The 27592-nt window shown below is 38.5% G+C and overlaps 1 protein-coding gene across 1 annotated transcript in view; it reads right to left on the bottom strand.

The window, feature by feature from the left end:
* Positions 1 to 22925: 22925 nt before the first annotated feature.
* SERPINI1 (serpin family I member 1) overlaps positions 22926 to 27592 on the bottom strand; it is a 52486-nt gene continuing 47819 nt past the window's right edge. The window contains exons 7-9 of the mRNA XM_032986507.2: positions 26362 to 26448; positions 25005 to 25094; positions 22926 to 23220 (exon numbers count right to left, since the gene is read on the bottom strand). Of these exons, the coding sequence (XP_032842398.1) occupies positions 23144 to 23220; positions 25005 to 25094; positions 26362 to 26448 (254 nt within the window). The 3' untranslated portion in view covers positions 22926 to 23143. The remainder of the gene's footprint in view (positions 23221 to 25004; positions 25095 to 26361; positions 26449 to 27592) is intronic.

The following is a 27592-nucleotide window of genomic DNA, read 5'->3' as shown; positions in this document are numbered from 1 at the left end:
ACAATATGGGATGAAATCCTGTCCCTTTTCAAAACAATGGCAAACTCCATGATTTAAGCTCATAACATGCAAGGACATACTGTTTGAGTAAATAGAGTTAAGGCTTCAATGTGAATATGTCTTTTTGGTCGTTACCTTCTCTCACTCGGGGACAATGAAGCTGATTTCCTCGAACATCGTGTTCTTCTATGTCACACCAGCCAAGATACTTGAAGGAATCAGAAGGAAGCTTAAAAAAAGCAAAATAAAGATATAAAAGAATCAGTTAAGGTATTTAATTTTCTGGCGTTGTATTTTCTCATATTTCTGGCCTTATTACAATAGAAATACCCATTTATTCACACATATTTACAGTATCTTCTGCCTCAATACCATCTGGTGAATAGCAAAATGATGTATGGAAGTAAGGATACAATGGAATGCATTTGCGTATGCATATATACATAAACACGTTTCTGGACAAAGCTTATGTACAATATATCATGAATGAAACTGAGGCACTAAAACTAAATATAGAAAACCTGCCACTGCAGACGACAATATGAGGTTTCTGCCCGTTTTACTTTTCCACTAAAGCAGGTTTTATAATTTTCAGGGCATCAGTCTCCCAGGAGAGCGCAAGGAACAAAGTCTCTAACTCTGTCTATAGCGTGTGGAGTAGGTGTGATTTGTGTCATGCCCAACAGGCACAGCACCGTGGTTGCCTGCCGTGGGGGAACCTCTCAGGGCAATGCAGCTTGGCGTTGGCTTGAACTTCCAGCATTTCCTTCACTGGAAACCATGATGGTGAAGTTGTGGAGGGAGGAGAGATGGAGCATGAACTTCTGACTCATCCCCTTCAGTTAGAGCCACATCCAGAAGGTGGTAAATGCTGTGGGAATTCACAGTTTAGGTGTAGTTTACCACGGCCCATTCTGGTTTAATTCGGTAAACTGGTTCAAATATTGGAGAGACATCTTCTCACAGAATATCTGTATAGTTAACTTTCATAGCACTCCTGGTTATGACACTTCATAGCAAATGAACACAGCCTCCTTGGGACTTATTATGTACTTGCCCATTGTATCCAGATCTGTTTCTGTGCAGAGTGCTCAAAGACGGTGTCAAATCCCTTGCCACTGCTGAGAACATATCATATAATCTTATTTATAATCTGATCTAGCTTTGGGAGATAAAAGGAGGCAAGCCAAAATCAGCTTCCAAGCTGGAGAAGAGATTTCTGCCTTAGTTACTCTTTGTCAGTGTCTCTCTTCTATAAACTTGTAATCAGACTGGTAAGACAAACACTTACTGGGGAAGGTAGCCCAGAATCACAGTTCTGCCTGATGATTCCTCTGTTTTGCAATAAAACCGGTGGAATAGTGTGAGTATCACTTAGGATGGAGCAGCAGGATGAATAAGGTTTACAGAAGTTTTGATTGCTTGTAGTTAGACCTGAGGAACTAGAGAGGAGATGTTAAACCTGTAATCAGTTCTGTTCAGAGAAATGCAAACTATTTTATTATAACAGAAAATCCAGAGTAGCAAGGGGTAGGACTCACTATCAGACAATAGCCACATGATCCTGAGGTCAGACCACGGGTAATTCCCTCTACTTAACACACTTTCACAGATATGTCCAAATGTTAGGCAGAGGAACTTCCTGGTAGTTTGTTAGAAAAACTCAGTCTTGGAGAAAATGAAGAAGTGAACTTGTTCAGGAGCATATGTCCCCTTCTACCCTGCATAGCTTTGCTTATATGGATCCAGGTTGTATGAAAAGGCACCTCAATTGCATATTTATTTTAATCCCTTGAGTATGTTTAGTAGAATATCAAGATTCCAGAGAAGATCTGATCTTTGTTCAATGGAGTCTTGGAGTCATGTGCTTGTGTGCTTTGCTAGTTCATTGTCTAAGAACACTTTCAAAAGTACATTTTGTATACCCCAAATGATACAATTTCTCCAACTGTACTTCAGAGAGATTGAATAATTTGCAGACCAGCAACTGCAATTTAGAAATTTACCATGGAATACTTCAAAAAAAATAATTTTAATTTAGTAAGTATGTGCATACAGCACTATAATTTGACTTGTAATGTACAAGCTCAGTGAGAGCTTGCCAGAAAGTATCAACTGTCAGTAAGCATCATTAAAACAATTATAGTCAGAAGCAGAAATGGAGAACAAAAATGCTGCTTTAAAATGATCTAGTGAGGATGGTAATGAAAGTTTCATATTGAATGCAACAGAAAAGCTAAACAGAACATCAGTTAAAACTTATGATTACATATTATTGGCAAATAATCATGGAGAGACATACACTGTTGACCTTACTAAGATTGCTGTGCCTCTTTTAAATATCAGCAAAATCCAGTATTACATCTTTCCTGGCTTTTGTCTGAAAGTACATGCAGACCACACAGAACAGTACTGCCATACAGAAGTACTCGTTTCTTCATGCTTTATGTTTTGTTTAGTTTTTTTTTTTGTTTGTTTGTTTTTTTTTTTTTTTTTTTTTTTTAATGGGATTAAACTTGCCACAATAAACCATAAATGACATAAAATAAGCTGAGCAAGCTCAGCATTTCTGAAAATAACAGCTATTTACTCAGGCATTTTTAGAGGTCACCTTGAGGAAAACAAACCATTTTCATGTGTGTGTGCTGCTACAGATCAGCAGGCATTCACACACACAGCAACCCTGTGAAAAGAGGGTTACATTTGTTCAATACGAAAAAAAAAAAAAAAAAAAGTGCTGGGAACTCTTGCTTAGCCCTATCTTGCTGTTTATTTTGCTTCTGCTTCCTTGTATGTTAAATGAGGTCATACCAGAGAAATACGCAGAAATTCTTCTATAATTAAGAAAAAGATTTGTTATCCTTCTCAGTTTTGGAAGCGATTTTTTAGGATGTATTCAAATGACTATTTATAACTGTAAGATTTTTCAAAACCTACCTTGCTCTCATCTAGATACTACATCCTCTGCTGAGACATCTATATGCACTCCTAGTCCCTTGATATGTGGGATAAAACATTTCAGCTGAACCATTTACCATGATATCTATTCTGATCTTTTGGCAGAAACCTACTCACAAAATTCTGTATCAATGATAGAAAATAAAATATAAAGTTCCAGAATCAATATGTGATTGATAAGACTTCTGCAATCAGGTGGGTAGTGAGATTTTTATTGGAAAGGGTGACAGAAGGAAGCATTTTTCATCTCAAAACTGCCTGCATTTAATAAGCACCAGCTGGACCCTATCACTATGTCACAGAAGATTTTTCTGAAGGAGCAAGTGCAACACTGCTTTTCTCTCCCTTGCTTTGTTTTCCTCACTATTTTGCTGTAAAATTGATGTAAAAGAAATGGCAATGAATGAGGCAGGATGCAATTCCAAACAATTACAGATCACACAATACATGAAAGTAACAAAATTTTCTGCCTTGATTGTGAGGCCCTTCGGCTGGATATGAATCTCCAATGACACCTCTGGGAGCAGCACACTAGATTATGTCAAGCATTAGGGGGAAAAAAATTAGATTCATGATGTCTGTCCAGGCTGAGTCATTTCCTCTCACTTTGCCTGCAGTGAGAAATTGGTGGTTATCATAAATCATAGACCTAAATTCTTATGAGAGAGGAATTAATTTCACTAATGGAAACCCTCTGTGGCAATAGCATTCCTCCATTCTCTCTCTTCTTCAAGTGTGGGGGGTTATCTATGATGTCTTTTAAGCAGACTATATATTAAGAATTCTATAAAAGAGGATTGGAAAGGAAACTTAAAACGGTAAGGGGGAAAAATCTTGTGTGTGACCAACTTCTAATTTCTGAGGCTGGCCCTCAGCCTAGTTGTTTGTATCATGGCTATAGCTTTGCCACCAATACCAAATCCATGTACAAAATTTCAGAATACTCAAATCAACATTAAACATCTAAAAGATCCATCTGGTTAAAGGATGATTTTTCCCACCTAGCTGGAGCTGCCAGCCTGAAAAACCAGCCTTAGCAAATTTTTTTGGCTCCCTCTACAGTCAGTGGAGACAACGGGCTATGTCCAGATATCCACTTACTCAACCCAGCCTTGATGCCTATTATTTTCAGCTGGAGTGAACTATGGTCCACATGAGGAGCACACAGAATTTTCTAAGTGTGGACACAACTTCAGGGTATCTGAAGATGAGGAGGATCCCACTTTAAGTGCTTAAAGGGTGCTTCGAAATAGCAGGACTTCTGATCACTTCAAAAAAGCTCAGGGAAATCATTCTGTTCCACACAGCATCATTAAAATATATTAAATAGCCATTTCATCTAAATAATTAAACAAACAATAAAATTGCACAAGCCAATTCTTTGCTAGCACCTTGAAATCTAGAGTGCTGCATATGAGCTGAACAGACGTAGCACGGAGTGTGGGGGTAAGTGAAAGTACTTATGGCTAACCCAATGTATTTTATGCATTTTCCTCAGTGGAAGTCCCAGTGGGGAATTAAGGGGGTTGAAATATTTTGTAAACTGGAAGGATTGAGTACAGAACAGCTACTGTATTTTTCAAAACATGATTTATGGGGTGTTAGGCCATATCTTGGAAAATCATGCGCTCCTATAGCGCTCACTGACAAAACTCACACTTTATCAAGGTGGCAGTGTCAGTTGTGCGGCCGTGAAACGGGTCTGCTTCTCCTCCCACTGACATCCTGGCAAAATTTTGGTAGGAAACAAAATGCTGTAAATTTCCAAACTGCAGTGCAAGTACATTGAAGTCCAGCTGACTTTGTGGGTAGAATAGATGAAAAGCCCATGAAATACTTTAAAGAGCTATAGCTGAGCTGCTTCTGAAACGACATCAGTGATAGATATTCCGAGTGAAAAACATTCCTCCTGTGTATTATTTTAGATATTTGGCCATTAAGAAAAGGCTGTCAGTCAAAAGGCTCCTTTTTCCTGATTTAACCGGCAGCCTTGATAAACAAACATCTTAGACTCTACAGCACAGGCCCAGCTTTGCCTCACAGAAAATGACAAATGGAAAGATCAGTGGAAGAGGAGTAAGGATAAAGAAGGTTATAAGCAAACTCTTGCAACTGGGATTTGAAAGGCTTTCGTCCCAGTGTTTTGAGCAGTTTTGGGGTCTGGTCTAGCTTCCAGTAGTCTTATCCCCAGCTACTTTTCATCAATCAGCAGCCTCGAGCAGGCTTAGCTTCCACTGAACCATGGGTGCTTTCCCTGTAGATCTGCAATGCCTTTGATAAAAGATCTGGGAACAAATAGTAGGGCTATTTATACTACCTCTTCATACATCCAGAGTCAGAATTCCTATGGTGCTTGATACAGCTTCACAGCCCCCCAAATCACTGAACATATATGGCAGAAAGGCCCGTGCTCCCGTGGGAGTCTGGTCAGATTGTGATTTAACAGCAAAGTGCTCCACGCTCTTTCAGTCCTGCTACTATGGAAGTGAAAAGCAGGGATCATTCTAAAGGAACCAAATCTAATGTATTTTATGAAAAAGAAAAAAAAACCCAAATAAACTAAGAAAAGGGTGATAAATCCTCCCAAAGCGAAGAGTGCTTGGATCTAGGTCAGAGCTGCTGGTTTTGCCTAGGCTCTAAAAGATCTGGTTATGGATCTGTCCAAACCACTTGCACAAATAGCAGTTTGCTTGCATGATACAAACAGCCAGTTATTTATGTTGTCTCAGTCAATTGCACATGCCAAAGCTGATCAACATAAATGAACTGCAGGGTTAACTTACAAATGCAATTTGTATAGGTATTTAAAAGACAACAAAGTCAGAATTCAGGCTGTGCTTTGTTCAAAATGCACAAAATTTACTGCTATGTAGCAGCTGTTGCTTGTATGCAAATATTTATTATGAGAACTCTGTGAACTTAGAATGGTAGAGGACTTGGACATAGTGTTTCCATGCTCTATTACCTTTCAATTACTTTTTTATAGGAGTTTTATGAGACATTATGCAACATTTTGAAGCAGTTCTTTTGAGCATAATTGAGTGACAAACACACCTGTAAGTTATGGCTACAGTGCATCCTTGCTGTTAGCTCTATCATCAATTATCTTGCTTTATGCATCATAAAATTGCCCCCCCCCAAGACATAATTAACATAATTAGGTCTTATCACCATAATTATACATTCCTAGCATATTAACTAACATTCCATGCAGCTCTTCATGGATCTAACTTGCAGCCATACAAATTCCACATCTCAATGTGCCTCTCACACATTTTTACAACAAATTACACATTTTTGTTGAGACACCTTTTGTCTTCCAGTAATCAGCCAACGACATCAAGAAAAAAACAAAACAAAACAAAACATTTTTCTTCCTGTTTTCACAGCACAACAATCTCCATCAGCAATACAGGTTGGTACATTTAAAAAAGATACTCAATCCTGTAACACTATCTTTGTTGTCAAAGCATGTCAAGCCAGCTGTGCAATGACTACAGTTACTTCTCTCCTTTCACCCTCCTACCTTTCGGACATGTCTTGCTGTTTCATAAAATCCTCACATCTTGCATAAGGCTATTTGTCTACAGTCAAAGCTTATCTTCCCATCTTTGCCCCTGCATAGAGAGGTAGTTCTACATCCTCTGAAGAGAGGTAACCTGCAAGGATCCTGGCTAGGGCTGTATGGATTCACTGTCTCCAAGGAAACACTGTCACCTCGCAACGCAGTCACGTTAGGAGCTATTGTTACCAATCTCTTAAGCACATCAAACAAATTCCTGTGCTGATCTAGCTCGTATCAATGAACCGACTTTCCAGAAGGTGGCTAAAGATAGGTCGGTGATACCTGTAGCAAGATATGTGATCATCCGGATGAATCTCTGGTGTGCTCACTTCAGCGACTTCACTTTTCAGAATTGCTTTCACAGTTTTGCCCACTTGAAGTTTATCTTTTCCTTGCTTAAAAGATCCCTTGCTTCATTAATGGCTGTTAAATGATTTATTAATTTATCCAAGAACTCTGGATGAAAAGCAAACTGATACTTAAAGAGTCTCATATTTTATATAATGTTCATGAAAGTTCTACATGAGCATCTCTTCGCTCCGTTGAATGCTCTTGCCTCGTTTGAACGTGCTCAGCCATTTTATAAACAATCTTCCAGGCCTCCTGCTTCACGTTTGCATCTGAGAATGAAAACAAGAGACTCTTCTCTTGGTGGGAACTAACAGGTCAGTTTTGTGTCTATTTTTATATTATATTTTTCTTAAAAAACTAAAACTATATGTTCTGAGAATAAGTCTACTGAAGCTATTCACTTCAAAATGTATTCGACACAACGTTCCTTTGGTTCACTCACACAAAGTGTAGACACTGGCACTGTGCCACTGATGGAATTGCAGCAGCCCAATATTATTAGGGGCATTGGCTAGTTCCTGCTGAAGTCTACAGATGGCTTTTAAACTCCAACAGTAGTTACGGGAACCAAGTTTCAGTGCTGTGCTGTGTAAAGTTGTAATAGAGCAGTCAGTCATGCCCTATTGATCCGCATCTCCCATATCACAGGCATAGTTCCTTCTTCACTTGAGCTCCTAGGCTCCATACTGAAAGAAGAGGGGATAAACAGATCAAGATCAATGCGGAAAAAAAAACACAGTAAAGCCCTCTGCCCAAGGATATTCAACTGGAAACACCATACAGTCACAAACCTCTATGGTTCAGACTTCCTACCTTTCAATTTATTCACAGAAAAAATCATTCCCTACCCTCCCTTTCCCTCAGATTCCTCTTTTCTCTTCTCCTCGGTCGTTATAAAGGCTGATCATTATAAAATCTTTCTGTATAGAAAGGCATGTGCTTTCCCCAACAGTGACTGAAGACTCCAAAACATTCTTTTAGAAATTCTGCTGACAAACTTCACTGTGCCAGTAAAGTACAGGAGCATAATGTTTATTTAAAAATTTCAGCTCCTGTGCAAAGGTGTTTTGTGGCTTCAAATGCTGAATTGTCAGATCAGTATCTGAAATTTAATGAAGTAGTCATTCCACACAGGTTTCACTAAAAATTTAGGAGGTACAAACTGAATTTATTACAGGTTGGGCAAAGATGGGGTATTAAGAGTTTTGTCAGATCATCTGAACATATCTATATCTTTTCTCTATTTACCAAGAAAAAAAAAGAAAGTCTCTAAATTAAACAAGACTGTAATCTGGGGCCTTTCTACTTACCATTTTTTCTCTATATATAAAATAAAAGGTATTGGTCCACGTCACAGCCTAATGGGCTTCAGATCTTCTATGGAAAATGCATTCCTCATAAAATGTATGAAAAATTATCTATGTGGTATTTCAGTAAAATGACATATTTAAAATGGTGTTGGCCTTTCCATTATAAACACTATTTTTCAGATCCTTACAACCTGCCCATAAAAACATGCTTCTACCAAGAAATTCAGCAGCATGTCCCATCCCTGAAAGAAATAAATACTTTTCCCCACTTTATACATTTTTGACCAGTAATTTTGTCTTTGAAATGGCCAAGCAAGGCTAACACAGGGTGGGTATCAGTCTCAATCACGTATCTCCCATCCACATTCAAGTGATCGGATGCTTCCCCGCATGTCCTACAGGTACATGAAATATGTATGAACTGGGCAAAACATGCCTCATCCTGAGATCTGATTAATGACAGAAACAATTCCAATTATTATGACTGCTGTAGGCCACAAGAGGCCCTATTGTTCTGGGCACCATAGAAAGCCAGTAAAATAGAGTTTGCTCCAGAGAATTTGTAGTCTAATTGAACAGAGCAGACAGACAGAGAGTAGGAGAAAGGAAAGAATATTATCCCTCCCCCTTTTATACAGAAATAACTGAAATGCTCAGACCATGAAATCCTGGCGCTGTGGTAGTCAACAGCAAAAATTCTGTTAATGTGAATAGGGTCAGCATTCATACAGGATTCACAGAGCCTGACTTCATTAAGATCAGACTAGATGAACAATCTTGCTTTAAAGTCTATGCATTCAAATGGCTGAGTTTTTCTGACCTGACATGATGCTAGTTATCATTAAAGAACACTTAAATGACACTTCTCTGTTGTAAAATTTTTCGGATTCAGGGACACAGCAGCTTGTAAAAATCAGTTTGTTGATACAATTTCATGTTCTTTATGTAAAAGTCTTACTTTACTGAGTGTTAGCTTGATACTTATTGGTGATATCTAACCATTAGGTTGATGCCACCAGTAAAATCAGATCTAAAAACTCAACAACATTATAGCAACAGCAGAAAGTTAATTTCTATATTGTTCTTACCTGGCTTGGCTATATCCAGGAATCCATGGCATTCCTGTTGGATGAATCAGTTAGAGAAAGAGAATTTCTTTGAATATTTCATTAGTATAATCTGCATGGATACTCATAGGAAGCACTAGAAAAGGAACACAATATGAGACACATATATGCTCATCTGTGCTTCAGCAGATAAGTAGGCACACTTTCATAAACTGGTTATTTTGCTGAGTTACCTAGGCAACAAATTTCTTTTTGGCCTGCCCATTTAGGATTACAGTAAACTATTTGACTCCCACTGGTAGGACTTGGAGAGCATTCACAGGGAAAAGCCAAGTACAGCAGAATAAAGCCTGGATAGAAGAAGAGCAGAGTTAATGAAACATTTCATCAGGATTACCAGACAAAAACGAATCAACAACTAGCCGCATAAATAATTGAAGTGAAAACTATATATGTCTGGTCTTCTAAGGTGTTATAAACCCATGAATTCCAACAGGGTTGGAGGGGCTGCAACCAAGCAACAAGTACTGAAACTTGGTTCTCTCTTCCGGAAAAACAATGGGCTTGCATGTCCTAATACCTGGCACCGAAGATTGAGTCTTTCCATTGATTTCATGGTCTTTGGATCAAGACATGAAAAGAGATATATATGGGATGAAGAATGGCATTTTCATTTGGTTTATTTATTTATAGGAGAGACTTCTTTCGGTATCAAATCTGACTTTTCTAATAAAAAGTACATCAACAATTTCTAGATGAAGCAGACTTTTTCTGACACTAAAGAAAGATCACGTACAAGTAATGTTTTGAGATTTTTTTTCTCTCAAAATTTTCCTTTTAAAAAAATAATGGACATAACTTGCTTTCTCTTGCATTTGGCAACTTATCTGTGCATGTATGAAAGAGAAAACCAAATTATATCCCAAGTGAAGTCAGTGGCATGCAGCACTCCTTTTGATTGATATGTAATAATGATTTCTCCCATCATGTGTCTCACTAAGATGCGATCTACTTCCCTTTCACCTTAAAACATGTTTTGTTTATACTGAACAAAATTATTGCATCCCTAATCCACAGATGCATGTAAGTTTATGCTTAACCTTTTAGCCCTTAGGAGTAATTCAACTGAATTCAACTGGAGCAGAATCAAACTTGCATGTGCATATAAGAAAAATCCCAAAGGTATCTGCCAGGTATCTGCCAGATATCCGCCAGATTTTTCACAAGAGATCGAAGCGAGCATTCTTTTACAGAGGTCATGGTTTAGAGCTCATTGGAATTGATAGGCAAACTGCCATCCATTTTAATGAGCTTTCTGTCAGTCTCCACTTGTCCAAATGCCCTTTCCGTCTAATTCTCAAAATTTGAAACTTATTATCCAAAGCTGCCAAAACAGGGAAGATCAGACATTTGATGAAGCCACTCAGAAATTAAAACTTCGATATGAGGGCAGACTCATTTGCCTCCATCCACATCTTTATTATGAATCTCACGTTTCATCTTTTCATATGTTAATTGTTAATAAATCCCAATGGAATACAACATTCATTAAGTACTTCCTAATTTATTGAACATAAGTTTCATCAGGTAATTTTAATCATACGAAAATCATTCTAAATTCGTTCTGATAAACAATTTCCTGTTGCAGTATTGTAAGCTTCCTTTTACACTGTCATTTGAAGCAGTATCTCTGGTTATTCTCCTGTCTAACTTTCATCATTGCAGATGCCACCATATTTACATAAATTGCAGTATTTATTTATGTAACTGCTGCCAACTGCTAAAGAGTTATGTTTCCTTTTTTTTTTCAGAATTGATTACCTGAATTATATTGAAAAAAATGTTTCACTTCATCCATCAAAACCCTGCCTTCCTGAAACTCAGATCTTGCAAATATGGAAATACTTAGGAGTCACTAGAGCACTCCTCTATTAAGCTGGCTTTACAAAGTTGTCATATGTTAGATATTTAAGATAAATAGGCATAATCTCTTTAAGTATGGAATGGGAAAACTACTCATAATACATTTGATTCATTCAGTCTGCCATTATCAATACCAGCAGTTCTCAAATTTTTTATACTGGGCAGCCGTTGCTTTTGTCTGAAATACTTTGCGCCTTTCCCTCCACTTCTCCCCAGTACCCTCCTGACTCACGTGCACATCTGTTTCACTCATATACTGAAATACGTTGTGTGCGTGCACACACAATATACCAAACTCCACCTGCACAGCAAATGCATTTTACATGCGTGTTTACAGATATGAGTATTTGTACATGTACACATATTTGTGTGCGCATGTGTGTGTGTAAGCGTGTGTGCATGTTTACACACACATGCACACACATTTGTAACTAATGTGCAAAGACAGGCAGGGGAATGGAGTGCAAGTATTCTTATACAAATGAAAATTTCACAGAAGACCATTGAATTTCGGTACAAATGTGCTTTAAAACTCATCTACTCTCTTTCAAAGATCTATCCATTCTTACTTTTGTTTCAATCAGACAATATGTTAGACTGAACTACACTTCTGGTTGATGTCACTCCATTGCTGGGCCAAGATGGTAAGAACCACGCAGCTCTACACATGCTAAGAAAGGAGTGAAAGAAGAGGAAAGCATGCAAAAGCAATACAGTTGAATGATAAACATAATTCAGTTGTTTAAAATTCAGAGACACCTCTCCCCATCTGAACAAAAGAAGGAATTGAGAACTACGAATATGTATTTACAGGCAGAACTTGTTCCTGACATTTCTGATTTTTTTATCTCTATTCTTTCCCCGAGTCTTATTGCCAGAAAAGATGTAGTTCGAATGAATGTCTTGTTATTCACTGTCTTGCAAGGATAAAAAAGATGTTCTCTAGCTGAAAACAGAAAGCAGGGCCTCCTATGACCGTGGGGAAAAGAAGAGAAGAGCACTGAGGAGAACCATCTATTTTTATTAAAGGTGTTGTGTTCATGCAGCTTTTGTCAGGAAATACAAATAATTTGCTCCCACTTGCTTTCAGTTTGAAAAAATGGCAGCCTTGTGTTACAAGAAAGGAGAAACAGCTTTGTTTCTCTCCAGTGCTTCTTTTATAGGAAAGAGACAGACACACTGTAGCTGTCCACAATTCCTGCATTTAAAGTTAGAAATTGGCATCTCCTGCCAAAAGAAATTAAATGTAATGAAAATGTGTTTCTGGTCAAAGTCAGAGACTGCGTCGGCTGTATCACAGTATATGTGTCCTAAGGGCTACCCGATGTTCTCCTTTCAGCAGTACTGGGGGTGTTTCAGCATTCCTGGGACTGATTTTCCATTGTGTTGGCCCTCAGCTAAGTACCCGTACCTTCTGCTAAGCAGGTGTAGTGCTAGCCTCACCAAATGGGGATTTCTCAGTAACAAGCATTTTGCATTCACAAGGCACAGATATAAATACCTATTTTGAATCAGGTCTACTGACTTCAGTAGAGAAGAAATTCTTGACTCACATATTTAAAAGGCAAGAAGACCTTAAAGTATCTCCAGCTGGATGACGCACCTTCCCCTTACTCTACACAACACTGTCTTTCCACCCAAGTTCTGGTAGCGTAGGACACCAAATCTTTGGGCAGGACTTCCCAGAGCACGTGTTTGTAATCACTGATAAGGGGAGAGCCCCATCAATATGCATTAGTCTTTCCTGCCAACTGATTAGTTTCAATCAGGGTCCAGTAAAGACAATCCGCTGGCTTGAAATAGAATTACTTCATCCAGTGCCTCTCTCTGCTTTAGCGGTTTTCATCCAAAATCCCCTCTGAAGACATATCTATATTTTTTTTCATGGGTTCCTTTTCTGCCCCCTCTTACATTTTTGCTTTAACACAGATGAAGTGAGAGAACCAGCAGATTTTCTTTAAAGAAAAAAAAAAAAAATTAAAAAACATACTATGCAGATCCATCCTGATCTTTGGACTTCAAAGAGGCTAAGGCCAGGGCTGGCCTAAAGCAGAGTTATGAAAGTGCTGTTAAACTACTTTATGTCACTATATTCTCCAGTCACAGGCCTGCCAGGCCACTGAACTAGACTCAAACATAAACTATACCCATCTTTCAGCTGTTCCACTTTGTTCTGCTCTGTCAGCTCCATGCTGTATGCCAGAAGTTGGGAAATATGAATTTTCCTTCCTCCTTGACTCTCACTGAGGGAAGAAGGCAGCCCTGTCTTCAGCAGGAAACGTTATGTGCTGTTGTTGCTTCTTTAGGCAAACAAAACGTATTAAAAAAACTAAGTGACCAGGTGTAATTCTCTTGATTAAGACAGTTTAACATTTCTGCTGATACTTGTACTTTAATGTCTTCTTTCAGACCTCATAGTTTTTGCAGTTGAATTGTGAAAGATCAGCAGCTGAGCTTCAGTAGTATTCCTCCTCATTTTACATGCTGCCTCTGCTGTTTTGTAGAGCTACTGAATACAAAATGAAGCTGCAAGAGTGTGTTTGCTCTACAGCTAGCAAGGCATGAAGTACTTCTTTCTACAGCTGTGGAGTACATCCAGAATATTCATAACAGTGTCGCAGAAGATGTGATTCAATGTGTGACATTTGGTGTGCTATTGTGTGACACCAGATGATTAATGCTCACAGCAAAACACAGGCTGGTTTAAATAAACAAAATTAAATATATTTTTATGATTATAGAAATCATGTGCTACATCTCTGAGGGAACATCAGCTGCTGCTCCCAAATGCTTCATATTTGTTGACTTGTTTTTAAATGCTGTGACTGTCCACTGGATTTTCCTATCACATAAATCCATTGACACTTTGGCCCAACAAGGCGAGTCAGTGGGCAGTAGCTTGAGACACAGTGGGTAGCTGCACATCAGTCTCCATCTTGTTCTACGATCAGCAATTCACAGCATCATATTGTTCCAATTTTCAGCCTTAGAAAGACATCATGGGAGTTTAAAAGGGCAGGGACCTTAACCCAGTGCCAAACTAGCAGGATTCTTCCTTCCCCGACACGAGGGTTTTAGACCAACTGTATTTGGTGGCTCTGCACGAGAGTCACTTTCTCTGTTCCAGCAATGACAGTTTCTGTGGAAAGAGTCACTCGGGCTACAATCAGATGGGTGGACCAGAGACTGGTGCTGAGTCCAGCCTGTGCCCAGGCAGTGCTTCAGCTGTGATGTATTGGAGCAAACCTGTGTGATTCAAATCACCATCCCTCCCCATCTTCCCCTCCCTGGGAAGGAAACACAGGCATGCGAGCCAGTAGACTGTATCACACACTAGTCAGTGATTACGGGCATGGGAGCCGAGGGAAAGCCAAAAGGAGGAGCAGCTTCACAGCAGAGGCACAGCTAACATCACTCTTCAGATCACAGATCTTAGCTGACAAGCTGGTAAAACAGCATTTTCCTGCACAATAGCCTTGCCTTGTGTGAAGCAAAATCTTAACCTGCAAGGCTCTAAGTAAATTCCGAGATTGAGGACAGGAGTAAAGACTGTGATTTTATCCTGTTCTAGCAACAGTGTTGGGGAAAACTGAGACCTAACTGCTGTGTCCGTGCAGGTTGAGATAGGGTTACAGCAGTTTTAAGTCACCAGCAGCATTACTGCCACACTTAGAATGACGTGACACACAAAAGCACAACACTGTCATAGATACCCCTTAGTTTATTAGGGGACTGTGTCTTCCATATGTCTGTGCTGAATGTGAACACACCTGCAAAATTAATAATCTCCAAGCACCTTTAAAAAAAAAGGCTTTGTACAGAAACTCTGAAAAATAAGCAGAGCTTTACAGCACTGAAGGAGATACAAATGTAAAACATGTTTTCCACTTGAAAACCTTTGCCTATGGAGTCATCTGGATGCATTTCCTGGGGAAACAGCAAAAACTTCGATCTGCCTTTTTCTTGAATGCACTTCAGATTATCATGCTTACAATGAAGGGTAGAAAATGGGCTGCCAGATGGTTAATGGCCCTTCTGAAAAATAGCCTTCTATGTTCCTTTTTGGAAGTCACTTGTCATGGAACTATCATAATATAATCTCCGTACTTTTGTCGTTCATAGAAGGAAGCATATTCTAAGCAGGTGTTATCAAGGCTAAGAGAGCCTGAATTAACTGGTCTTAAAGATACTTCTTAGTGCACTGACAATAAATCTACTAACAAGTTGCTGTATCTAGAAAATACATGCAAAGAGGCAGCAATGAAGGGAATGAGTTCTGCCAGCTCCTCAACCAGGGGTTGTGGCTCCTTTTCAGGGCCCTCCGTGTCAACAGTGGCTGGGTGGCTGGTGAGCTTTGCCACTGCCCCTCGTGCTAAACACAGATAACCCTTTATTTCCCCAGGATTCTCTGCCTTCATCTGTCTACTTATATTTACCTTGTGAATTCTCTGTGCAATGGCTGTAGGCAGAGGAATGTGCTGCCAACAGTTTCCAGAGGCCTGACTTCATCTCATTTAACTTCAGGGACCTAAAGACAGGAACCTAGCCAGGCTAGACTTCCTAAACAGTTACTGAGAAAGGGAGAGGGGCAAACAAATTTTTTATTCCATTATAGGCATCCTGCACCAAGGAGAAGTCCTCCAGCCTCTAAAACAAGTGACACAGAGTGGCTTCATTATGTTGTACTGCATTATCTTACGGCTTCATGCAAAGATACTTAGGTTAGGTTTTGCTTACTTCTTATAATAAGAGTATTTGTGATTCTCATAGTACGTTCACATTTAATAGAGTGAATGCACATGTGTATACACACAAAATACAACTTGATACATTCTACATCTTGAATGCTTATAGTCTTGACTTTTTTTTTTTTTGGTAGAAACACCGTGATTAGAAGTCCATTTCATATTTTCAGGTAAATAGCCTGAAGTCATTTTTGCAAATTGGGCAAAATTGAGCTCTTACTAATCACAGTTCCCACCCAGTTCTTTGTACTTATTCTTAAGGGCATAGCCTGAGAGAAATCTATACATGGACCAAAACTGACTGAAACTAATGGCAATCTTTTTTTTTGATGCACTACAAAGGGATTTGGAACAGGCTCCAGATGGCTCTGATTAAATTTAGCTTTTTCTGATAATGCTCTTTGCTATGGGAGCTTTAGACACTGCCCGATTGTTTGTTTCATTTAAACATTTAAGGTTATGGAACTAGACACTCCCTAATTTCTGCTCAGAGGTAACTGCACTTTCTCCCTTAGGATGGCATATGCCTACCTTGTCGTAATTGTCATAGTGAAGAGGAAGAACTGGTAATGTCCTCGGCTTTTTAAGTGCTTGATACAAGGCAAGCTATTTTGCTCATGGTTCCAAGCTGTCTGTCCCACATGTGTTATGATTCAAAAGGTTAGTAATCAAGAGTTCACCTCCTCTGAAGACTTTGTTCCATAGGTGTATACACATTAAACTTGGAATGATACTGGAAAATAAATGAATTAAAAGTATTCAAGGTTAGCCTGTTCAACTTGCACCCTATGAAACTGTAGCAGTAATACTAGCTCTGAAATATTGTCACAAATCACACACAATTTCTGTTCAAAAAAATCCGAAGTGAACGTATAAACTGCAGCACGTTGTCTCCAATTCTCTTTGTTTAGACCAAGAAGAAAATTACGTAGAGGAAAAAAATCAATGGAAACACATATGTAAGACAGGGAGCAGCAACATCAGAATTGGTCTCTTTTACCTCTCTGTGTGTTTCACTGAGTGCTTTAATGGCACATTGGCTGATAAAGACACATCCTTGCCTCAGAGTTGGCAGGAGAGTTTCATATGGTCCTGCTCCTGGAAAACAAGACAGTCACTGAATGCTGGTAATTCCAAGATACAGCCTGACCCAAAGAGAACGTTTCCCAGGAGAGCCAATGAATTTTAAGACCAGTATTTATCTTGAAATAAGCTTGAGAAATTTTATTAATTCCTCTGTCACACTGTATCAGCTTTCTAGCTGTTACCTTTAGAAACATGCCATTTACAAAGCATATTGACAATCACAAAAGCCTTAAATAGAGGCTTTTTGTATCAGACTGTTGGTGACTGGTGAGATTTGGCATTGTCCAGACCATGGATCCTTACAGGTCTCCAGGCAAGATGGACTTCATGTTGTCTTTTATTTCTCAGCATGACATATTTCTTTCGTTCTGTTCAGGCAATGCTGCCATACAGTCACTGCTTACAAGCATTCCAGCACTGCAAGTTGGTTGGTTTTAAAACATGACTCTTAACAAACACGTGTAAATAGGGTAAAAATGTTAAACTATGATTGGGTCTAAACTCTTTTAGTAGAATTAGAATACTTGAAGGAATGGTTGAAGCCCATCTAAACAAATTCTTCTTAAAGAAAACCCAGGATTTTTCCATGGCCAATTCCAATCCCCTAATAAGAGCACAAAAGACAGGATTTAGACACAATGCAGATTTCCTCTGTGTGTTTTTGTTCGTCCTTACTTAAAAGCACCTCTATACAAATAGAGAATAATTTTTCTCTAGGAATTCTTCCCTGAGTTTGTGCAAAAGATAACTCTTCCATAGGGAAGAGGAGATGTGTGTTTATGAGAGACAGATAGTAAACCAACTTGTTATCAGTAAAGCATGGGTCATATCCAAAACATCATTCATATTGTGATTCAGTGCGGCTGAAAAGATAAAAACTCAGGCAATGGGATGGGCTAAACTCCCTAGCTGCAGGAACAATTTCAATCTGTCTCCTCAGCCAGGTCCTAGCAGACCTAGAGTTTTACAACCACTATCTGCCAGATTAGTTTCCAGAACACAATGTTGCAAACACCTCATTATGGAAAAAGCCTCTCAGACTACTTGATCACAGTTGAGAGCGCAGTGAAGACTTTTGCCTACCACACTTTTTAGGAACAGCTGCCAATGTTTTGAGCTTTACTGTGCTTGGTTTGGAGTTGTACCTACCCGAGAATGATTAGCTGCCTGACTTCCAGGCACAGCCATTAACAGAGTCTGGAGGCTGCATTTGTAAGGTGTTTTGAAAAAGTCTGAACAATTTCTAAAATAGCAAGTGGAGCCGAGACTCATCTATCGTTTGGATAATACATTTATCTTCACCACCCTTCTCCAATTACCTGCCTGGAAGAGTGACTGAGAATAAGTCTGATATCCTTCATTAGCCTTACAGCCTTGACTATTGCACTGTGCTACTGTCTATAAACTGCAATTTAAACTGCATTTTATTACATGAGTTTTGTCTATCTTTTTATTCGCTTTGCCGAATGCCTAGAGCAATTGGTCCGTGACTCAGGCTTCTAATTAGTGCTGTGAAATGAAAGGCATTCAAGTGGGCGTTGCTGTAAGAGCAGTACTATATAGAGGGACCATCACTGGAGAATCCCTGGCAGATGTGGTAACAGGTATGTAGTGTTGTTCATGAGTTTTACAGTACCAAGTATGTTTGTGTATCGCAAATGGTTTCTCCTTTGTAACTTTGCTTTATAGCCCTTAACCAATGCCAGCGAGAAGCCAAAGACAAGCTACTGAACCAATTAACAAAGGTCTCCAGTAAGCACGCAGAGACTTCATCCTGTCTAGTCCCCCATAACTACTGCAGCTTCATCCAAAATCCTTGAGGATTGCAGAAGGCTTTACAAACTAAATTCATCTACAGTTTCTCATCAGCTGTGTCAGTAGATGCAGAGTAGCTCACAAGGCAAGTCGACCCACTTCTTGCTGGTATTATCTGAGTTATTAAAGGTCCTGTATTTCTCCTCTCTGGCACTGGGTTTTGGGGGTAAATAATCCATCTTTTTAATCTATATATTCCCATTTTCCACTGTAGGGACAAAAGCAAAGATGGCCCATTAAAAGTGACAGAAACAACTCAAGAGCTAGCTTGTGAACACCACTTTTAGAGTGTGCTTTGTTGTCTTTTTTTTAGAAAATCCTTGTAGGAACAATATTGCCTCCTCCCCAGGAAGAGACAAAAACATTATTGCCTCCTCACTGGGAAGAGAGAAAACCACCTGACAGTGATGTTACCTCATTGTACAAGGGAGGAACATGCTGGGAAGCTGCTCACACAGAAATTCTATTGATTGTATGCAAGGTAGCAATGGAGGGGGGGAAATAAAAGTAGTCAACAAAAGAGAACAACAGAATAATGGGGCCAACGTACCAATGCCTTCAACCCTGGTTATTTCTCTCTTGTAGTCAAGAGAGTCTCTTATTGCAGCGCTGACACACTGAAGTAATCATAGTAGAGCTCTACTGTGTTCATGGAGATGGGTTGAAAGAACACCCTTTTTCTTTTATTTCACCCCACACAAAATACATAATGCAATCATGCAGGTTATGAACCGGACAAAAATTCCCCTATGAGCAATGGACTTAATTCATCAACCTGTTGTCAAGAATCAGAGAAAAGTTTGTAACACAAAGCAAGTTTTTCTGGGGTTTGTTCCACCACCCCTGACCCCCACCTCCCCTCCACTCCAGCCCCCAATTATTAATCTCAGGGACCTGGGTCTCATCATGCTCTCAAACTCAAGCAACTCTCATTGATTTTACCAAGACCTACGTATACTTGAGACTCATTCTGGCTATTGAGCTTTCCAACACTCCCACAGAATTGCTGTCAATGGGAAAACACTTCTTAGCTTCTTAGGATAGAGTGACATCTTGTGGTTTCTTCTTTTGTCCATCACTGAAAAACAAAAACTAGCTACAAAATATTTTACTAAATTTTTTGGTTTGTTCGTTTCTGGTATAACACTAGGATCTTACTTGTTTGGGGAGTATCGTGTACTTGAGTCGCAGAAACTGTGGTATAACAGTTTACTTTGCCACCGTCAAGTCTTGTGGAAGGAGAGGGAAAATTAGTGCTTGGAACAGCAACAGAAACGTTCTGATCCATACAACATGACCAATTTTTGTTTGAATGTAGCGCTAACCTAGAAAAAATGTTTGGTGCTCAATCATGTACAAGTGGGATCTTATTAGTTAAATAAGTTGGTCTCCAGTGGTAGCACCACAACTGAAAAAGACTCATAGTGAAAGTATTCTTTCCAACTGCATCTCTGAAAAGCATTTCCACCTGGACTGCAGTACGTGCACACAAGAGAGAAGATGATAGCACTCAGCAACTGTATCTCATATTAAAATCCATGTGCATCACAGAAGGATCTCAGTAGACAATGTCACATCATGGGTCACGTACACAGCACAATTATAGAAGTTTCAGTAATTTATTTTCTGATATAGCCTCCAACACAAAATACAACTTTTAAATTATTTTTAAGACTACATAGCTAAACATATGAGCCACTAGTGACAAAATCCCCTTACCAAAAAAAATCCAAACAAAGAGACAAAATCATTTTGCTAGTTCTGTCTCAAAAAAGCAATAGCATCTTTCAAAGAAACATTATACAAAATCTAGATAAAAAAACACAGCAGAATAGTATTCATATACCTCAATATATTGGTAACAATGCTTAAGATATTATCACTACTGAAAACCAGTATTGTTTGAGAGCTGTTCTCATTGTGGTCTACAAATAACATCTTTGCATAATTAGGTAATAAATCAATTCGTGTTGTTGAAAACCAGACAATTCTCAATTTTCAAGAAACATAAAATGGCTATTTTGCATCTGTAAGCACTAGGAGAGTATCAAGTGAAATAACTAGTGTTTGCCTTTCTGTTTCTGCTGGTTTTCCTTTATGTCCATTTAGGCAATTCTCAGAATCAGATTTGGAATATGTGATTCTGCATCATTACACTTACACCTATGCTTAGTCTAACTACCAAGGAAGTCTGTGCACTTGCCTGGTATCCTCTATAAATACTTTTGACTGGCAGCTGTCCTTCCATAATTCTATAACTTAAGTTCAAATCTACCTTCAGTCCTTCCCTTGGCAAGACGCATCTCTGCTGCAAGGAACTAATGCAAAGAAAACACAAAATTGATCAGGAAGAACTTTTGATGGACTGAAAATAAACATGATTGAGGGTTGTCATCTGCCTTCTCATGTCTTTCCAAATCAAACTGAACACCTCAAATATTTAGCCTGAAAAAAAAATGCAATAGTTTAAAAATCAGGCTCCCATAAGGTTAAGACCACAAGAGATCCTTAGCATACTGGTCATTTTTACAGACATTAGGTGATATTCATAGAATCAGTTAAAACATGAAGAACCAGCCCTTGTGTAACTCCATGTCAAAGGAGCTGGTTTTACCTGCAGAGAGACTACTTCTATATCTTGATAAAATTAGTCCCTGCCCCTTTCTTAGAAACACTCCCTTCCTCCTTCTCTCCCAAGCATAACATCTTTAGCTGCACAGAACTAAAATTACAATTTTTGTTTAAATTTGAATACAAAAACTGTCTCACCAAGTCCAGACTATAATACACTAAGGGTAAAAAGCAACAGCAATACACTAAGGAGCTCCCTTTTTCTTCTGTGCAACAGAACTAAACAATTCAATGAGGCAGGGCTAGAAATGTGTTCAAATGCCCTTTCTCTGAGGGAGCATAACCAGTCTCCACAGAAAACATCCATCACTTCGCAGTTTGACCCACATGATTTGAACCAGCAGTATATAAAACAAAGTGAACATGTCAAATTTTGGAAGTTGTCCTTCCATGAATAACTTTGTGAGCAATATCTACTCTGTTTTGAAGGAAATGTATGCCAGAGAAGCCTATAACTAAAGTTCAGCCAATACACATTTGTTCTCATAGAAGTCAAAAAATAAAGCTCCTATTGACTGAGAAGAAACCCACTTATCCAAAAGTTTGTATTTATGATCTGTTTCAAAGGAGCTCCTCCCTTCTTTTCTCCTATTCCCTCTTACCTTTTTAATAACTTCTGTTCTTTTTATATATTGCACAATGAGGGAGGAAATAATTATATGCCTCTCTGCTGACAACTGGTACTTCTCCTCTTGCAAATGGAAACAGCAACTAATGCCTCTGCTAATATTTACTTGTGGTATGTGTCATTCTTCTCTCTGTCAGTTTATTCCCAATAAAAAGGAATAAAAAGGATTATGTTGTTCCTTTAGACATTTATTTATGAATAGAACATTTTTAGACACTTAAAATTAAGGGGGTTTTTTGCTTGTTCTATTTTTTTTTTTTTTTTTAACTTTGAAAAAGATCATTCTAGATCCCTGAAGTGAGATACTGCAAAGCGTTGGTTAAAGTAGAACTACTTTAGGGGAAAAAATATGTCCACATGAATAACATGACTATTCAACTATTATACTTCAATCACATACATAGCTATTCTACACTGACTAGTCTCATATAGTCATGCGATCATATTTTATTGTCATCAACAGTTACGGAAGGTGAATTGCAGAGTCACATGCAGGAGCATTCATAAAAGCAACATTTTAGAATCACATGTGGGAGAGTTCACACAAAGTCTACCACAGTTATTTTATAGAATAAAATCCACTAGGCTTAATTTGTTCCATTAACTTTGATGAGACAGCATATCGCAGTCTGTTTACTACTTTTACAGGAACAGGAAGAGATCACATTTTCCAGATGTAGTTCTTCGACTATAAATTATCATCAAGGTTTGCCGTTTGCATTATTCAGAGCTGCACACATTCTGCTCCTGTCTCATTGATCAAGTCAGTCTTTGGACTGTAAAAAAATTACAAATAATGGATTGGCAGTTTTTTGCTTTACAATTCACTAGAACAAGAAACAGTTGTTGACATGTACACAATTTTATTTTAAGGACACGGCAATCACAATGACAGAAACAGAACCATTACTTTAATACTGTAAGCTTTCCTCTGGAAACTGACTTGCACACAGTTAGATCCAAAAGCATTTTAAACAGTATCTTGGGGGAAAACACAGCAAACCTTAAATATATTAACTTCAAACTTTATGTGCTTATCTCCTCTTTTTGGTAGCTGGTGACAGTTAAAGCTCTTCAAAGTCATGGCCACTTGTATTCATTGCTTCAGGGTGCATTACCCTTCCCATGAATAACACAGTTCCTGTGGAAAAAGCGGGAAGGGAAGGAAAGATGTCAGAACTAAAAGAAAAGTTGAAGTTATAAGACAATAAATACTGATAATAAATTCTAGAGCATGTAGTGCACAATTTCTATAGGAACACTCGTCTCAGAACTCAGTACTCATGAAAGCCTATGGATCAATAGCCCTAGAGAAGAGGACCTCTTTGTATTCAGAACTGATAGATACAGTACAGGCAAGAACAGCGAAATCTGCATTTCAGTGCCCCTCTGCTTATTCTAAAGGCTCAGTTGAAAACCCAACAGAAAGCAAAACAGAGGTTCACTGGCATTTCAATGGTTCAGATGAAGGCCCACGAAGCTCTGCCACTGATGTCAAGTGTCAGTACTGGTTTCTAGGCTGAGGGGCTCCAAAGATGGCAGCTAACCTTAACTGAAGTGAACACCTAATCAGAGTAACCCTCTTAATCACTTCTGACCCTCACATGCCTGAGCTGCTGGACAATGTTCCTCACAGATTTGAAAATGAGTTCCAGAAGCTTCACACCAATCAGTTAATGATTATTAACAGATTGATACTTAAGAGTTCATAGATTTACTCCACCTTACAGCATGCAACCCAGAACAAGGAATTCTCTGTATGAATACTGCTCCCCTGTGCTATTTAATGGTCATTTACATCCTTCCCATTTTATACATTTCTATCTAACCTGCTTAAACACAGTAATCAATCATGAGCATTAGGGTATTCTCGAGGAGAACAGTGATCATCACAGATTTTTTTTAAAAGCTTTCTAACCTTAGACTTATAGACTAGTAATGAGCTTTCAGGCTTTATGGCTGTTGGCAATTCCTCTTCCTACATGCAACAAGGCCCATGCAACATTAAGAACTGCCCCAAAGCTACAAAGCTCTACTCTGATCTGATTTAAACTTTTCTTTTTGGGGAGATTTTTGTATATTGAGTAGGGAAAAGGGCAGATATCCTCCTCCGGATACATTTTTGCCTCATTAGATGTCTACAAGAGCAAGGATACTCATTTTTGGTGATCATCCTCCCCCTCCGCCAAGAGTTGATGTTGCGTCTTGTGCATGAGTGACCCCACCTAGCTGGACTGTAGCATTACTAAATTGATACCTATGATGGGGATCTCAAATACAGAAAAAAAAAAAAAGGTCAAACCAAATCTACCAAGGTTTGCTTGTAGAGCATGTAAGATACCAGAACACCCACACCCATACGACAGTCTGTGGGTACACTGTAATGTTTTGTCACCTAGTCACATCCACATCACTAAGACAGATTACAAACATGAAACTAAGGAGTTACTTAACGATTGCCAGTTTTGCTAGTGACTGCTGTTCTCATCCCTTGCCTGCCACAGACCATTTCAAAAGCACAACAGAATTATTCATAGCTCTAATATCTGTCCATTATGCAAATCATTTGGTACCGAGAACATATCTCACTGGTCTTACTATAGCCAAGCTCTTATGGAATGCAACGATTATGGATATTCAGAGCAGTAACACTGTGCTCTCTGAAGAAAAATGGTGATTTTTTTCTTCCCCAGGGTTTTAATAATGTAATTGTGAATATTTTTCAGAATTATGTCAGATTTTGGCGTTCTACTCTGAGAAACATTAAGGGGACCTAGAAAAAGTGAGTCTTTCAATATTAGGTATTTTAAGACAAATTAAGGAAAGTTCATAATAAAGACAGTTCACTGATCAAAATACGCAATTTTTTTTTCTATACTTGATGATGTACTGTGAAAAATGTGGAAGAGTCTGTAATATTCTCACCTGTTCTTCTGTTTCTAACCAAAAAGAAAAAGGGGTGGTCAACTATAACTTGGGGATACAGCACTGCCATTCTGCTAATGGCAATCATTCCTAAAAGGAGAAAGAAATAGGAAACTTGTTAAATATCACTGCATATTCTCCTGCTCTTTATGAGAGATACTAATGAAGCTCATGAACAGACACTGAAGTCCTGCACTCTCAGCACTAAGCATCACCAAGAAATAGCATGAAAAATCTCATTGAAAATGAAAGAGACCTACAGAGTAACTGCATGCCTATTTGTGCTTTAAGAATGATTAACAATGGAGAGTGGCACAATTTCCCAGGCTGAGAGAGCAACTTATAAATTTTAGGATCCAGAACCTTATGAGAAGTTATGACTCCTGCTCACTTGCAGGAAGCAAATGCATTAAGATAGACAGCACTGCTGACCTGTTTTAAACAGCTCCAAGCCTGCAGTTGATAGCAAAAGGTAACCCTTAATAACTATGGAATATGCAACAACTAGATGGGCTGATCTTGCAGCTTTAAGCCTGAGTCTTTAAATAATACAGAGGTTGAAAGTAAAATCAACTGGGAATAGTGCAGAATTTGGCTCTTATTTTTATTTGGAGATGCATGGGTTACTCCAGGACATTATTATTATTTCCCAGTGTTTCACTTCTACATTTTCACTGCATTGTTTATAAAAAAAGACTCATGCATGCCAGTAAACTGTCCACGTTAATGTTACACTTCAACCTAGTTACTGATATTCACGACCAGGGGAGTAATTATTTTCTTTAAAGACTGGTACAAGTAGAGGCAATTAGAAATCACCTAACAAAACGTATTAGCAACTAAGGTAACTTATTTTCAAGAAAAGCATGTGATAACCATGTGATAAACCAACCACCCGGCCTCCTAGCATTAATAGGGGCTGGCTATGTTTTTGCATTTAGCACTTTCCATTTTGCATCTCTGTATACGAGCTTATTAAAATGAAACTGCAACAACTCCTAACTCCAACTATTCTGGATCAAATGCCTCTGACCATCTCAATTAGCAGATAAAAAAAAACCGAATGCTTAAGTTCCCTAAAAAGAGTATAAATTGCAATCTGTACCCTCCTGACAATCAGAAGCAAAATAAGGAAGAGGTTTTCTACAGAATGCTCAAAATTCTTTGTGAAATGAACCATGTTAAAAAAAATGCTAACACTTCTAATTTCTAGAATTCTCTTCTAAAAAGCAGCTTAATTGATATGTTGTGACTTCATGCTATGTGCTATTTAGCTTTCCTGACTTTATAGCAAGTCAGTTTTAAAAAATTAACTAACACCAGACATTTGATTTAGTTCTGCTTTTTAGTCAGGTACCTGAGGCAGCAGCAGCTTCTGATCCTTCCTCATTAACTTCTAGAAATGCCTTGTGAAATGCCTTTGCAAGGTAAAGTTCTTTGTCATCTGGGGAGGAAAAAGAAACACATTTCAAGTGGCTCAACAGTAAGAATTAAGTTTTTAAAAACCAAACACATAAAAAAACGACCCCCCCGCCCCCCCCCCCCCCCAAAAAAAAACCCAAATCAAACACTGCCAAAAACTTCAACATTATTATCCACCTATACCAGGTAGGGAAGGACAAGACCTTTGTGCAAAGGAGTTGCATTAAAATATCTTCTGTCAACACCTTTAATAGCACCATTTATCTTCCTTAAATTTGTAGTGCTCTCCTACACTATGTATATTAAAATAGCACGGTACTACCTAGACCACCAATATACCAGATAGAGTAAAAGACAATCCTTGAACACAGGATTTTAAGTGCAACTATTGGGAAAAAGAGTTATGATGTTACATGGCAAATACTTATAAAGAATTTAATTTCTGCATTAGGTGTAATATAGAAGTCCTCCAGGAAAATTAGGTATTTTTTTTCTTCTTGTCATTATATTTAAAATAAACTGAAGATAAATATTTATTAAAAACAACCACCATGGAACTAGTTTTTTTCTCAGTCTTGTTTTTTTTCCATCCTTCTTTGTCAGTATTTTCATTTCAGTCCAATGCTACTCCTGCTTAAGTCAGTGGATGTTTCATTGCTTTTCTTCAGTGGCTAAATGATCAGATCTCCTAGAATACTCATTACCTTGCAGGAAGCAAGACACGTAACACTATTTCATCTGTTTGACTAAGTTTCATCAGTAAGACATAACAAGGATTAGATATATATTTATTGGACCTTCGTAAAATCCACAGTAATGACAGAGCACAACTGGCAGCTCAGAAAGGAATAAAAGCTTTCTGAACCGGGAGGTACACAACCATGACTATCTAATGCAACCGTCCCAGTGAGACAGCTCTCCCATTTTGCATTTCTGATCCTTACAAAATGTTCAACGCCAAAGCCCTAGCTGAAGGCTGACTAAGGTGGGAAAGCTTTGGACTATTCATCTAATTGTTTCCCATTTATTTTGGCTCTCATGATAGCCACTAGCTCTACTACTAATGCAAGCCAAAGCCACAAGAGACAGCAGTTTAAAATGTCTCTCCCCAGCAGAACTCATTACTGCTACATACACTCAGAACTGAAGCAAACTTTCCAGCTCAG

Source organism: Tyto alba, unplaced genomic scaffold, assembly GCF_018691265.1.
Source record: "Tyto alba isolate M040663 unplaced genomic scaffold, T.alba_DEE_v4.0 Super-Scaffold_10, whole genome shotgun sequence".
Taxonomy (NCBI): Eukaryota; Metazoa; Chordata; class Aves; order Strigiformes; family Tytonidae; genus Tyto; species Tyto alba.
The sequence above is the reverse complement of the archived record's forward strand: the minus strand, read 5'-3'. Positions and strand labels throughout refer to the sequence as shown.